The sequence below is a fragment of the Ahaetulla prasina genome, chromosome 8 (assembly GCF_028640845.1).
Source record: "Ahaetulla prasina isolate Xishuangbanna chromosome 8, ASM2864084v1, whole genome shotgun sequence".
Classification (NCBI taxonomy): Eukaryota; Metazoa; Chordata; class Lepidosauria; order Squamata; family Colubridae; genus Ahaetulla; species Ahaetulla prasina.
In genome coordinates, this window is record NC_080546.1 from 71,819,988 (window position 1) to 71,836,651 (window position 16,664).

General features: G+C 36.6%; 1 protein-coding gene across 1 annotated transcript in view; it reads right to left on the reverse strand.

The window, feature by feature from the left end:
* The window catches only part of FSTL5 (follistatin like 5), a 473,869-nt gene that overhangs the window by 38,132 nt on the left and 419,073 nt on the right, over window positions 1-16,664 (reverse strand). Inside the window, exon 12 of the mRNA XM_058193148.1 lies at window positions 12,796-12,914. Coding sequence (XP_058049131.1) covers window positions 12,796-12,914 — 119 coding nt within the window. The remainder of the gene's footprint in view (window positions 1-12,795; window positions 12,915-16,664) is intronic.

Here is a 16,664-nt window from a genome sequence, read left to right on the forward strand (position 1 = left end):
TTTTCTTACTAATCATAGTCAGACTCTTGTACCTCTGTCATTTTTCTATTTTTTCAGAGATTACTGTCAGGGTAATTTAAAAAGTCAGATTTTATCAGTTCACTGGCTTTAAAAAGAACAACCCCCGCCCCTAATGCCCAGTGCTTCACTGTTCAAGCAGCCCAGGATGAAATAGACATAGACACCAGCAACCTGAAGGGACAGACTGTGCCCATATTAACAGTAAGTAGCACATACTTTAACTACATTAATATCAAGGAGACAACACAGCATCATGTGTACTAGCAAAGGTTGGGAAACATTAATCTTGACACAGATTTATTTATTATTTATTTATTTTATTTATTTATTATTTAGACTTTTATACCGCCCTTCTCCCGAAGGACTCAGGGCGGTGTACAGCCAAATTAAAAATATACAATCTACAATATTAAAACAACAAATTAAAATAACATATTATATAACGGCCAAAAAATTTAAAAGTTTAAATGTAAAACTGTCCAATTGACCCCAATAAAACGCAGTACCCCAATTTAAAATTATTAAAATTCAGATTTCAGAGTTTAAAAATTAAAAGTTAAAAATTAAGCCAGTCCCACTTGGATGAACAAATACGTTTTCAATTTATTTATTTATTTATTTTATTTTTCATATTTATATACCGCCCTATCTCCCTAGGGACTCACGGCGAAAGGTCCGAAGGTCAGGTAGTTGATGCAAACCAGGGGGAAGTTCGTTCCAGAGGGTAGGTGCTCCTAGAGAGAAGGCCCTTCCCCTGGGGGCCGCCAGCCGACATTGCTTGGTGGACGGCACCCTGAGAAGACCCTCTCTGTGTGAGCGTACGGGTCGGTGGGAGGCATAGGGTAACAGCAGGCGGTCCCATAAGTACCCGGGCCCTAAGCCATGGAGCGCTTTAAAGGTGGTAACCAACACCTTGAAGTGCACCCGAAAGACCACAGGTAGCCAGTGCAAACTGCGCAGGAGCGGTGTTACCTGGGAGCAACGTGTGGCTCCCTCGATCACCCGTGCAGCTGCATTCTGGACTAACTGAAGCCTCCGAGTGCACTTCAGGGGTAGCCCCATGTAGAGAGCATTACAATAATCCAGACGGGAAGTGACTAAAGCGTGAGTGACCGTGCATAAGGCATCCCGGTCAAGAAAGGGGCGCAACTGGCGAACCAGGCAAACCTGGTAAAAAGCTCTCCTGGAGACAGCCGCCAAATGATCTTCAAACAACAGCCGTCCATCCAGGAGAACGCCCAAGTTGCGCATCCTTTCTGATGGGGCCAGTGACTCGCCCCCGACAGTCAGCTGTGGTTGCAGCTGACTGTACTGGGGTGCCGGCATCCACAGCCACTCCGTCTTGGATGGATTGAGCCTGAGTCTGTTTCTCCCCATCCAGACCCGTACAGCTTCCAGGCACCGGGACAGCACTTCAACAGCTTCGTTGGGGTGGCCCGGGGTGGAAAAGTACAGCTGAGTGTCATCAGCGTACAGCTGGTAACTCACCCCAAAGCCACTGATGACCTCGCCCAACGGCTTCATATAGATGTTGAACAGGAGAGGTGAGAGAATCGACCCCTGAGGCACCCCACAAGTGAGGGGCCTCGCAGTCGATCTCTGCCCTCCTGTCAACACCATTGTGACCGGTCAGAGAGATAGGAGGAGAACCACCGATAAACGGTGCCTCCCACTCCCAAACTCTCCAACCTGTGCAGCAGGATACCATGGTCGATGGTATCAAAAGCCGCTGAGAGATCTAACAGGACCAGGGCAGAGGAACAACCCCTATCCCTGGCCCTCTAGAGGTCATCCACCAACGCGACCAAAGCTGTCTCAGTGCTATATCTGGACCGGAAGCCAGACTGGAACGGGTCCAGATAGACAGCTTCATCCAGGTACCAGGGAAGCTGCCATGCCACCACACTCTCTACAACCAAGACAAGAAAAGATGCCCATAATTAGCTTTTATGGCAGTCTTAAGGACAGGTTCATTTTGGGGCTGTCCTTGGACCAGGGCAAGCAGGATAAACTGCATTATTACAATATTATGAGATGGGAGAATACATGTTACCAAATCGTCCCAAAGGTGCGTTTTTTTCAAGAGGCAACTGGACCTTCTGGTTTTTCTTTGAAGACATTTCGCTTCTCATCCAAGAAGCTTCTGCTTCTTGGATAAGAAGTGAAACGTCTTCAAAGAAAAACCAGAAAGTCCAGTTGGCTCTTGAAAACAAAGCACCTTTGGGACAACCATGACCTGGATGACTGAGAATCTCCATTGACATATTACCAAATGTTTAGTCATGTTTATTGTATTTGCACAAGTAATGCTGAGAATATCTTGAAGTTATATATTCCATTCCTGTAGTAGCAGGAACCACTTTTTTTAAAGTGAAGGATAATATTGATAGTCTTGACTTGTATATATACACAAGATTTTTTTAAAAAAACCCTCTATTTTTTCATTTCCCTAATTGTGTAAATTGAATCCGACATTCCACAAACGTACCAGCAACGAACATGATGAACATGATGAACATGATGACTTAACTCATATAGACTTCACAGAAGAAAATGTTGGAAAAGCTCTTCATAACATAAAACCATCGCTATCTATTGGACCCAATGGACTATGTGCATACTTCTTAAAAAAACTTTCCACTAATATAGCAGAACCCCTAAGCATAATCTTTGATAAAGCTTTCACTACCAGTTCCCTTCCCAAACTTTGGTCACTGGCCACAGTCATCCCTATCTTCAAAAAAGGAGACCCCAACTTAGTCGAAAATTACAGACCAATCTCTCTATGCTGCGTCACCTGCAAAGTCATGGAATCAATCATCAACCAATCCATTACCTCACACTTATAAGCAAACAACCTACTCTCCAATAAACAATTTGGTTTCAGGAAAAAATTATCATGCAACTTACAACTTCTCCACTGTAAAAACATATGGACTACAAATTTTGATCAAGGCAAAACAATAGATGCAATCTACATAGACTTCTGCAAAGCTTTTGACTCAGTAGTACACGATAAACTTCTCCTAAAACTAAAATCCTACGGCATTTCAGGACCCCTTCACAAATGGATATCTGCTTTTCTGTCTAACAGACAACAAGTGGTCAAAATTGGCAATGCTCTATCAAATCCTGTTCCTGTCAAGAGTGGCGTTCCTCAAGGCAGCGTCCTTGGACCAACACTCTTCATACTATACATTAATGATCTTTGTGACCATATCTCAAGTAATTGTGTTCTCTTTGCTGACGATGTCAAACTATTTAACACCACTGATAATACATCTATCATTCAAAAAGACCTTGATCATCTAACCGCTTGGTCTAAAACTTGGCAACTCCAAATCTCAATCAGCAAATGCTCAGTCTTACATATAGGAAAAAAGAACCCAAACACTAAGTACTGGCTTGATGGACATTACCTCACAGATGACTCCCATCCCGTTAAAGACCTTGGAGTTTTCATGTCAAATGATCTAAGTGCCAAAGCCCACTGCAAATACATAGCAAAAAAGGCTCTAAGAGTTGTAAACCTAATCTTGCGTAGCTTCTTTTCCAAAAACACTACACTACTAACCAGAGCATATAAAACATTTGCTAGACCAATTCTAGAATACAGCTCACCTGTTTGGAACCCTCACCATATCTCTGACATCAATACAATTGAACGTGTCCAGAAATATTTTACAAGAAGAGTTCTCCATTCCTCTGTAAACAACAAAATACCTTATCCCACTAGACTTGAAATCCTGGGCTTGGAAAACTTGGAACTCCGTCGCCTTCGACAAGACCTAAGTTTAACTCATAGAATCATCTATTGTAATGTCCTTCCTGTCAAAGACTACTTCAGCTTTAATTGCAATAATACAAGAGCAACCAATAGATTTAAACTTAATGTCAACCGCTTTAATCTAGATTGCAGAAAATATGACTTCTGTAACAGAATCATCAGTGCTTGGAATACTTTACCTGACTCTGGTCTCTTCTCATAATCCTAAAAGCTTTAACCAAAAACTCTCTACTATTGACCTCACCCCATTCCTAAAAGGACCATAAGGGGCGTGCATAAGCGCACAAACGTGCCTACCATTCCTGTCCTATTGTTTTTCTTTTCTTCTTCCTATATATATATAGGAAGGCTTATACCTTTATATAAAGGCTTATACCTTTATATACTATATAACCTTTCTGTATGATAGTTACATATATTGTTGTGACAAAATAAATAAATAAAAATAAATAAAATAAAGAATTACTAATATGGAGAGGAAGTTACTGCCTAATTATTCATATATCAGCATTGGATCCAAATACATATGTATGACTGTCTGTCTGTATGTACAGTATGTATGTGTGTAATTATTTATTGGAAACAAAATATATTTTGGAATTCATAATTTTAGGATAATTTAAGGTAATTGCAAAATATTCCATGAACATCATTGCATGCTTCTAAACATCATTTTAGTTTGTGCTCAAGGGATTTACACTGTGTATTATTCTGATCACTAATAAATATCACATTCCTAACAACACATTATAAACCAGCTACCAAATATTAGGAGAAACAATTTTAATATTTCAATACTAATAAAAAAACACTATTATGTTAAATAATGTAATATTTTACAGTAGGTTTTTTTTACAAGTCTCTCTCTATATATCATGTCTCTCTATATTTTTTTAAAAAATAGAATTGCGGCACATGCATCTGTATTTCTCTGTATGATATTCTTAGGGAAAGCTCATCAAAAAATATTTTAGCATACATATGATATTTATTCCTAACATAACGGCTTCTGTTTGATGCATCCTAGCAGACTTCTGAAGCAATACTTATGAGCTATCAAAGATTATGACTTCAAGTGAAGAAAAAGCAGCAGGCACTGATGAGTTGTTGAGCAACTATCTTATTCCCGTTCACAGGAACTTCCTTGGCATACAATAGAAGAAAAAACTGATACCCGTCATACGGAATATTTTAAGAGATACAATTTATAGTGGATTCTAGAATTTTGTAGACTCCATTTTTGACAGTTTTTTTTCTGATGTAACGTGAGGAGACAATCTGAATCATCACATGTGAACATAAAATGAAAATAAATTTCCTAATTCCACTTATAAAGGTCTGTACATAAAGAAAAGGTTGGCATTAAATATAAAATCATTTCAAAATAACAACTATTTGTTAGAAATAATTTTACATTATAGAATATGTCCTGTAGATTAACTATTTATTTATTTAATATGACATTATTTGTATTTACTTATTGATTTGAATTGTAAGGCCACTGAACTCAGCACTGATTTTGGGTGTCATTCCAACAGATACAATATCTAAAAAATATTTTAAAACATAATGGGTGCGTGGGTGGGGTGGGGAACATACCAAATTGGCAGACCTTGACATGCTAAAATTTGGGGAACCATGATTTTAGAGCTCATTTGAAGACTTACAGGGTCAGGGCAATCCAACTCTCTGGGAGAACGCTATTCCAAAAGAGCAGGTGTCATGACTGAAAATTCCCTTCGGAATAGCATTTCCATTATTTCACATTTCATGTATAACAGCCAGATTCTGGGATTGTGCCAGAGAGAAATTTAGCTTAGAACTATAGATCTCATCATCCATTTTTATCAATTTCTTCAGCAGCCTATGAAAGGGCAAAGAAATAAAAAAAAATCATTCTCCTACTGATCATAATGAATTGATTGTGTTAACGGGGAATGAAGTGTCTATATCAATCTTTGTGACAGTAAAAATAAAATACTGTGTCTTGTTGACATTATACCAAGCACTTTTCATATAGGAGCAGTGCATCATTTGTCTATATTATCTATACAGCAGTGCATCATTTTTCTATATATTATTTTTTTCTGTGATTATAATCACTTGACAAACTTTTGTGAACTTGTCATTTACCTTATTCAGAAATATAAGCCTGACATCAAGATTTAGGAGGCAGAAATATTATTGGGCAATATCAGAGACTGCAAGTTATGTTAAAATATGAACAACAAAACTTATGCTGTGTGATGAATATTCTCTGAACTTGATTGGGAAAAAGTGATATGAATTGTAGCCTTTGAACAGTGAAGTTCTTCAATATGAAAAAATATTTACATATTTTCTTTTTAGCATCTACCAGAAACAGAAAGTGTTTCAAGAGAATATGAAAGATCACCTTTAAAAATTTATCACCTTTAAAAAATTTATCGCAAGCAAGATGGCTCTGCAGGGATGTCACCAAATACTAGTTTTATATGATTAGTGCATTTTGAAGGAACAGATTGAAGCTGTGAACGATTCCAAAGAGAATACAGTACTGTAGTGAGGTTAGAACTAATTAACAAAAAACAAAACAAAAAAACAAAAACCCTAGTTAAAGCTGAAACATAGAAGACCATTTTTAGAGATTAGAATGCCATCAAAATCTTGCAAAAATCACCTTGTTGTGTCAAGGAGAGAAGTGAATTTTTTCTCTGATCACTTGTTGTAACGTGCTGCTGTGTATCTACATATATATCTTTTCTTTCATGGGGCCCTGGGTATCTATAACAGACTATAGAAGGATGAGATGCAAGACAGTAGTCAAAACAATCTGAGTCGAAAGCAGGAAGATGCTTAAGAAAGCATCTCAGACATGATTCTCCCTGGTTCTCACAAACATATAGGAAGAATATATGGGTAGTCCTCAACATATAACAGCTCATTTAGTGACCATTCAAAGTTACAGTGGCCCTGAAAAAAGTGACTTATGGCCACACTTATGACCATTGCAGAATTCCCATGGTCACATGATCAAAATTCAGATGCTTGGCAACTGACTCATATTAATGATAGCTGTAGTGTCCTAGGATCGCCTTTGCAACTTTCTTACAAGGAAAGTCAAAGGGGAAGCCAAATTCACTTAACTGTGTTACTAACTTAACATCTTCAATGATTGACTTAACAACTGTTCAGTTTGAGTTTACTTTGAGTTTACTTTATTGATTAACCCTTGGGCCATATCAAAGGGCAGAGTTCCAAACACACATTATTACTAAAATCTGATAAAAACAATTTAAATTGGAATTAGATAAAATACAATTTAAAATGAAATTGGACCTAACAACTGTGACAAAGAAGGTCCTAAAATGGGCCAAAATTCACTTAACAAATGTTTCGCTTAGCAACAGAAATGTTGGGCTCAATTGTGATTCTAAATCAAGAACTACGTGTATTCAAACTTTCGAGATTCTGTCATGATGACAATACAATGACAGTATGATGAAAATAGTGTTAGTAATTGTAACTTTGATTTTAGAATCTGGATGACTTTGAAGGCTGGCAGTACTATAGGAAGGCAAAGAAACCAAATGATGAAATGAGCATTGCGGCATCATGATGTAAATTTTGCCCCTGTTATATATGCATTGTGACTTTACATGATAGGGTGTAAGAAGCTCAGCTTGCTATGCCAATTTGCAATGTACATTTTGTTATTCATTATTAAGATGAAAATTTTGCTCTGCTGCGGCATCTACATAAGGAGGCCTTCACCCTCAAACATCCCTCAGAGGCTAACATCATCGCCTTTTTCCCTCAGAAAAAAACCCTGTTTATGTTGGTTTATTCAGGAAAATAAAAAGTGGTAAACCTCCTTTGTCACATATTTTTTAAAAAATTCTCTAGTAGTCATATAACAATTTTCCCTAGTTGTTATTCCCTTAAAAAAAATAGTGATTTTTTTCCTCAAAGCGTCTTTCCTCTTTACATGGAATAGAATAGAATAGAATAGAATAGAATAGAATAGAATAGAATAGAATAGAATAGAATAGAATAGAATTCTGTATTGGCCAAGTGTGATTAGACACACAAGGAATTTGTCTTTGGTGCATATACTCTCAGTGTACATAAAAAGACAACATACATTTGTCAAGAATCATAAGGTACAACACTTAATGATAGTTCTAGGGTACAAATAACCAATCAAATCATACTAGGAAACAATCAATATAAATCATAAGGATACAAGCAACAAGTTGCAGTCATAAGTGGGAGGAAATGGGTGATAGGAACGCTGAAAAGACTAATAGTAATAGTAATGCAGCTTTAGTGAATAATCATTATTTTTTAAATAGTTTTAATTGTCATTACATCACCGCTTCTTGACACTTCCTTAAACAAAGGTTATTTCTTAGTTATAAAAAAGAAGGTTCAGCTTCACTCAGTATTTGTTATAATGATGCATCAGATTTATATGTATCCCAAAGCCAGAGGCAACTGCAAATAATTTAAAAATATTTTTCAGGGCAAAATAGGATTTAGTTTTTGCATTGTTCTGGTCCCATCAAATTCTAACTTATAAGTATTTATTTTTAATGTTGGCTGGCAATGTCATTATAATTTAGCATGCATCCAGTACTAAAAAGATCAACAGAATCTCATAGCCATTATGGAATTAATTATTTTATTATGTTTAGTCCACATAACTTTCTTTTAATTAACAAATTACTAAAGATAGTAGTGTCTTCCAGTTGTACCTAGCTACTAGCTATTCTGACTTGCTTCTTTAAGTAACATTTAAAAATGTCAAATTGATTGTTTATTCTGCTGTACAGTCTCCCTAATTGCTTGATTGTATTTGACCATTGACTACATATTATAGGTAGTTCTTGATTTATGACACAATTGAGCTCAAAATATTTGTTGCTAAGCAAGGCAGTTTTTAACTGAGTTTTGCTCCATTCGATGATCTTTCTTGCCACAGTTGTTAAGTGAATCACTGCAGTTGTTAAGTAGGTAACATACATGTTAAGTGAATTTGGCTTCCCCACTGACTTGTCAGAAAGTCATAACAAGGTGATCACATGACCCCGGGAAATTGTAACTGTCATAAATAATACTAATCAATTGAATAGCATGTGAATTTAGCATGTGAACATGAGGATGCTGCAATGAATATAAGTGTGAAAAATGGTCATACACCCCTTTTTTCAGTGCCTTTGTAACTTCAGAAGGTCACTAAATGAACTGCTGTAAGTCGAGGACTACCTGTATAGGAACTGTATAAAATAAGTCATTTTATATAGACATTTTGGTCATACAGTGTAACTTTGTAGTTTTATCTGCACTGAGTTTTGTTCGAATGTTGTTCTAAGTTTCTGTAATATCCCAAAGGTGCTTTTTCAAGAGGCAACTGGACTTTGTGGCTTTTCTTTGAAGACATTTCGCTGAATGAGAATCCAAGAAGTTTCTTCAGCTCAGAAGCTGAAGAAAAAAAGCACCTTTGGGTCAACCACGACCAGGATGACTGAGAATCTCCATAGACAGATTCTGTGTTGTGCCTCGTCCGCTTTCCCTGCAGCCGGGTCCCTCTTATCTCCTGCCGAACGCTGAGGAATGTCCTGGCATGCCTCCAGGCCCCAGCCCTGGCACCATGCCCAGACAGGCCGAGCAAGATGAAGGGTCTGACGTGCCTCCAGCCCCCAGCCCTGGCTCCATGCCCAGGCAAACGGAGCAACTAGACCCCTCCCCCACAGCATGTGAGCCTGAGGAATGTGAATTACCAACAGCTGGAGCCTGGAGAGATCCTCGCTTCAGGAGAATTGATAGGCGGCGTCAGCAAAAGGAAGGGAGGGGCAGGCCTGGATAAGTGCTGAGTCATGGAGCCACACCCCATGGCCTATATAAAGGATCTGCTTTCTGGCATTCTCTGAGTCAGGCAAAGTCTATCTTATCTTGCTGAAGTCACTTCCTGGTCTCCTGCCTGCCTTGAGAACTTTGCTAGGACTTTGGCAGAGCTGCAGAGGCACGCCTGATTCGGATTTCCCTGACCCGGCCGTCAGCGGAAGAGTGGGACACGACATCCTGTAATAATTTCTATTTGTCTACATGTACAGATGAGAAATTCCTATTTGTTTATACACTGAGCCACGGTGGTGCAGTGCTTAGAGTGCAGTACTGCAGGCTACTTCTACTGACTGCCGGCTGCCTGCAATTTGGCAGTTCAAATCTTACCAGGCTCAAGGTTGACTCAGCCTTCCATCCTTCCAAGGTGGATAAAATGAAGACCCAAATTGTTGGGGGCAATAGGCTGACTTTGTAAACCGCTTAGAGAGGGCTGTAAAGCACTGTAAAGTGGTATATAAGTCTAAGTGCTATTGCTATTATTATTATTATTAATAGCAATAATGCAACCCATGGCATTATTGCCATGGGTTGCAAAGTAGTGCTGTAAAGAACTTCAGAACACTGCTAATCTTTAACACAGATTTGTCTTTCTATGGAATGCACAATAGCACTATTCATAGAACAACCACTTGAAAATATGAGGCTGCTTTTAAAAAGTTGCAGGCATTTGAGCACCTGTGCTTCTATGAGTCTTTAAGCACCATTTTGAAATCAATCTGAAGTACTACATAACCTTATGGTAATAGACTTCTTCAAGTACTGCCCTATTATTCAGCATTTATTCAGAAAAACATATATTCATATGTAAAAGAGAAGGACGACAAGGTAATTTTAAAATATGCTTACAATTGTATAAACTATTTCCTAGTATATAAATTTCTTTTGAATAAATAATTTCTATGCAAGCACTTTGGCTTCCCATTCCTCCCCTCTTTTTTTACTCCTGTATATGATTTTGAAATGCAAAGTTTTCAATTTTTAAGTGGTGCATTTTTTTTAGATATTTTAATTTCTGAATGAAAAATTATAGTTGAAATTATGATTTGTACAAACAAGCCAGGAATCAGACCATAATATCTAATTAATAATTTGCAACTTTGACTTAAAAGCAGATGCAAACTCTTCTAAGCCTTAGACTTAGAAGTTAGACTAACTTTATGTCACTTTGAATGTACACTAATCGACATACATTAAAATGAAATTTCATTGCATACAGCTCTCAAAGGGTCACTACCTCCAATACACATTACATAAACATGACAAAATAAATAAATAAATACAAAATTATGCATATACCCACATATATTATATGACACAGTGAAACAATACAGTCTAGTTCGGATGTATACAAGTACATGGCGAGAAAAATGAATCTTGTGAGTTTACCAGGCAGATGGCATAGGGAGCAAAGCTGTTACAGAATCTGGTAGTCCTGCTAGAAATACTTCAAAACCTCCTCCCAGAGAAGAACAGAAACAGATCACAAAGTGGATATGTGGGGTCTCTATCAATGCTTTGAGCTCTAAGCACATAGCGCTTATAAGCAGTATCGTGAATAACAGGAAGTGAGCTTCCTATAATCTTCTCGGCTGTCCTCATCACTCTTGGTATGGACTTGCTATCTGAGGCACAGCTGCCACCAAATCAAACAGTGATGCAGCTTTTTAAAAAGCTCTCAATCATGTAAAAAGTGGCCAGCACAGAAGGAGAAAGATGTGGTCTCCTCTTTGTAAGTCACATTGTATCTGAGAGGGACTATGCAAATCCTTTCCATATTTAATATTTGTATTTAAAAGTGCACTTTTCAATATGTGATTTTTCCGCCCTCTATTTTATCCTTGCATGTTAAAAGTAGAATGTAGTGTGTTCTTTGATTTGTGTAAAATTTCCACCAAATGCGTGGGTATTTTTTCTGAATAATAACAACAATAATATTGTATGTGAAATTTGTTCATTGATATTTAAATCTAAACAAGCATGCACATATTAATAATGTAGTTTTTCCTATGGTTCTGATTCTTTGGATACAAATAATGAAAATACAGTGATAATGAAGAATGTCTTTCATTCTTTTTTGAAAGAACATCTTCAGTGTTCGGCAGATTTCATTATTGAGATGAAAAAATAGAAACTTAATAACTGTATTTCAAGAATACTTGCCTGAAATCCAAGGAGCTTTTCATTAGGCTTAATATGTCTCTGGAATTCACACTCTACTGGTTGTATCACTTTGATTCCATCTTCATAAAACACATAGAACATATTACCAATTCCCAGACCTTAGGAACGAAAAACATGTTAAAGTATATTAAACACCTAATGAGTAACAATTAAACAAAACCTTCATTAGAAGCCAAAGAGATTGATTTGTTAATGCATGAGAAGTTAGTAGCTCTCATTCTACAGGGTTTTTAAAAATGTAGATTCAAGAGTTCATGTAATAGCCTCAAAGACAAACAAATGACCTCATAAATATCACTCTGAAATTATTTTTAAGTAAAATGGAAATAAACCTTATACTGTACATTCCATTATCATATATCTGAGACTAAAAAGAATTGAAGTTATGTGATGCCATAAAAATAATAATGGTATAATATGCTTTTAAAAAAGCTCTCAATCATGTAAAAAGTGGCCAGCACAGAAGGAGAAAGATGTGGTCTCCTCTTTGTAAGTCACATTGTATCTGAGAGGGACTATGCAAATCCTTTCCATATTTAATATTTGTATTTAAAAGTGCACTTTTCAATATGTGATTTTTCCGCCCTCTATTTTATCCTTGCATGTTAAAAGTAGAATGTAGTGTGTTCTTTGATTTGTGTAAAATTTCCACCAAATGCGTGGGTATTTTTTCTGAATAATAACAACAATAATATTGTATGTGAAATTTGTTCATTGATATTTAAATCTAAACAAGCATGCACATATTAATAATGTAGTTTTTCCTATGGTTCTGATTCTTTGGATACAAATAATGAAAATACAGTGATAATGAAGAATGTCTTTCATTCTTTTTTGAAAGAACATCTTCAGTGTTCGGCAGATTTCATTATTGAGATGAAAAAATAGAAACTTAATAACTGTATTTCAAGAATACTTGCCTGAAATCCAAGGAGCTTTTCATTAGGCTTAATATGTCTCTGGAATTCACACTCTACTGGTTGTATCACTTTGATTCCATCTTCATAAAACACATAGAACATATTACCAATTCCCAGACCTTAGGAACGAAAAACATGTTAAAGTATATTAAACACCTAATGAGTAACAATTAAACAAAACCTTCATTAGAAGCCAAAGAGATTGATTTGTTAATGCATGAGAAGTTAGTAGCTCTCATTCTACAGGGTTTTTAAAAATGTAGATTCAAGAGTTCATGTAATAGCCTCAAAGACAAACAAATGACCTCATAAATATCACTCTGAAATTATTTTTAAGTAAAATGGAAATAAACCTTATACTGTACATTCCATTATCATATATCTGAGACTAAAAAGAATTGAAGTTATGTGATGCCATAAAAATAATAATGGTATAATATGCTTTTTAAAAATAGTATTTTACTTATATGGTAGTATATATTATGTATTGCAGCCAATCATGACTTGATTTTAGGAGAACATAATTCTGTCAATATAAATATTAGTAGGTGATCTGCATAACTGATCTGAAAACTAGAGTTTCAGGGATGATATTTTTTAAGATAATATATTTCACAGGATACCAAAATGAAAACTAGTGTTGAGCAGGCCATATACTTTTAGGATTGGATTTCTGACCTGATTAATTTTTTTTACACTTTTTTAAAGACCAGCTCCAGAAATAACATAACATAACATCAGAGTTGGAAGGGACCTTGGAGGCCTTCTAGTCCAACCCCCTGCCCAGGCAGGAAACCCTACACCATCTCAGTCAGATGGTTATCCAACATTTTCTTAAAAATTTCCAGTGTTGGAGCATTCACAACTTCTGAAGGCAAGTCGTTCCACTTATTAATTGTTCTAACTGTCAGGAAATTTCTCCTTAGTTCTAAGTTGCTTCTTTCTTTGACCAGTTTCCACCCATTGCTTCTTGTTCTACCCTCAGGTGCTTTGGTGAACAGCCTGACTCCCTCTTCTTTGTGGCAGTCCCTAAGATATTGGAACACAGCTATCATGTCTCCCCTAGTCCTTCTTTTTGTTAAACTAGACATACCCAGTTCCTGCAACCGTTCTTCATATGTTTTATCCTCCAGTCCCCTAATCATCTTTGTTGCTCTTCTCTGCACTCTTTCTAGAGTCTCAACATCTTTTTTACATCGTGGCGACCAAAACTGGATGCAATATTCCAAGTGTGGCCTTACCAAGGCATTATAAAGTGGCACTAACACTTCACGTGATCTTGATTCTATCCCTCTGTTTATGCAGCCCAGAACTGTGTTGGCTTTTTTAACAGCTGCTGCACACTGCTGGCTCATATCTAAATGGTTATCCACTAGGACTCCAAGATCCCTCTCACAGGTACTACTATTGAGCAAGGTACCACATATACGGTACTGGTGCATTTTGTTTTTTTTGCCTAAATGTAGAATCTTATTTTTTTCACTGTTGAATTTCATTTTGTTAGATAGCACCCAATGTTCAAGTTTGTCAAGATCTTTCTGTAACTTGAGCCTATCTTCTGGAGTGTTGGCTATTCCTGCCAGCTTGGTGTCATCTGCAAATTTGATGAGTTCCCTATCTATCCCCTTGTCCAAGTCGTCGATGAAGATGTTGAAGAGTACTGGGCCTAAAACAGAGCCTTGGGGTACTCCACTGCATACTTCTCTCCATGTGAATGTAGTTCCGTTGAGGACTACATGTTGAGTGCGGTTGGTCAGCCAGTTACGAATCCATCTGGTGGTGGTGCTGTCTAACCCACATTTTTCTACTTTATCTAGTAGTAGGTTATGGTCTACTTTATCAAATGCTTTACTGAAGTCCAAGTAAATTATATCCACAGCATTCCTCTGGTCTACTAATTTTGTCATTTTGTCAAAGAATGCGATAAGATTAGTCTGGCATGATCTGTTTTTGACAAACCCATGTTGGCTTTTGGTTATTACTTTGTTTGCTTCTAGGTGTTTGGTGATTCGTTGCTTGATTATCTTTTCTAGAATCTTCCCGGTATTGAGGTCAGACTGATAGGTCTGTAGTTTCCTGGATCTGTTTTTTCCTTTTTGAAGATGGGAACTACATCAGCTCTTTTCCAGTCCTCTGGCAGCTCCCTGTGCTCCAGGATCTTTGAAAGATATAGTTCAGTGGTTCTGAGATCACGTCTGCCAGTTCCTTCAGAACCTTGGGGTGTAATCCATCCGGTCCTGGTGATTTGAACTCGTCTAGGGTAGACAGGTGTTCACTTACCATTTTCTTCCCTATTTTAACTTGTGTTTCTAATCTGTTTTTTGTAGTGCTGTTTTTGATAGGTTGGATTGTTTTTTCCTTTTGTGTAAAGACAGATGCAAAATATGAGTTAAGTAGATCTGCTTTCTCCCTGTTGCTTGTCATCTTCTTGCCACTTTCTCCCAGCAATGGGCCAATTGTTTCCTTGACTTTTTTCTTGTTTTTAACATGTTGGAAGAAGCTTTTTTTGTTATTTTTTACTTTTGTCGCTAGCCTTTGTTCATTGTGAGCCTTAGCTTTCTTCACTTCATCTTTACAGGCTCGGGCTATTTGCTGATATTCTGCCTTAGTTATTTGCCCCTCTTTCCACTTTTTATATAAATAGAAATGAATTTAATTTAATTTGGGAGAAAGCACCAAGAAAAAAACTCCTGCTCTCCAAAAAGACTGGTTTATCTGGGTATAAATTTGGCTTTTGAAATGTTTAAAAAGATGGAATACATCTTCTCATTTTTTTCTAGGGAAGGAAAAAGATTAAATGCTTCCTTTGGATTACTATCCATTAGGTAACAGATTACAAGAAGAGGGACACATCAAATCTACGTCCTGTAAAATCCATTGTAACTTTTTTGTGTCAGGATATAATGAGAACCTTCCTCCTTCATATTATTATTTTAAGTACCACAAATTCTTCAAATCTTTCACTGATTCAGAGCCTGTAATAACTATAGGCAATTTACAAGGATATAAAATTCTTATTGCATTTCTATTTCCATTGAGAAATCCCCTTGAGTTTTAACAAATGAAGGTGAAACTAAGGCTAGAGACAATATTTGTATTCAATTTTATAGCCATTCATAAATCTAGAGAAAAGATTAACACTCAGAAAATATGATGATTCAGAAAAAAGATTTAACAGTCAAGTATTTTTTTAAGCAAAGAAGCAATTATTTTGTCATTTGGAATGACAGATTGGGTTCTTGGTGTTCTCTGGACTTGGATGTCTTCCTGGAGATCTTTCATTATGAGGCTAAATAACATTAGTTATTTTATTTTCTCTCAAATATTTATAAACAATTTCCTTAATCAAAGATAGCCAGGTACACTTTCAGAAACACATTATAATCTCTACTATCACAGTACGAAATAACTGAAGCAGAATTTAAATACAAGAATGCAATATAAAAAGACTTAAAGAAAAATATCTCCAAATGTAATAATTTTTAAAGTTTATTACAAATACTATAAAAATAGAGTCCACTCCAAACACACCAGTCCCATTCAGACATCCATATATCCATATCAATTTCCTACCTAGTGAAAAATATTCAATCCTATATTCTATTTATAATCCGTTCTATTGAATCTGTATATCCAATGTTTAAAAGGATGCAATCATACATCAAATATTTCTGGCTTTTAGACTGTTTGTCTCTGTTCCAGATGCAGGGAGGAGTAAATCAGGCTTCTGGAAGTAATTGAACTTCATTCAAGTGAACAAGAACACAATCTTCTCTCAAACATTACCATGAAGTACCTAAAAATCCACAAACCCATTTTGTCCAAATATATCACTATCAGGGTCCCCATCATACAATATAGCTATGAAC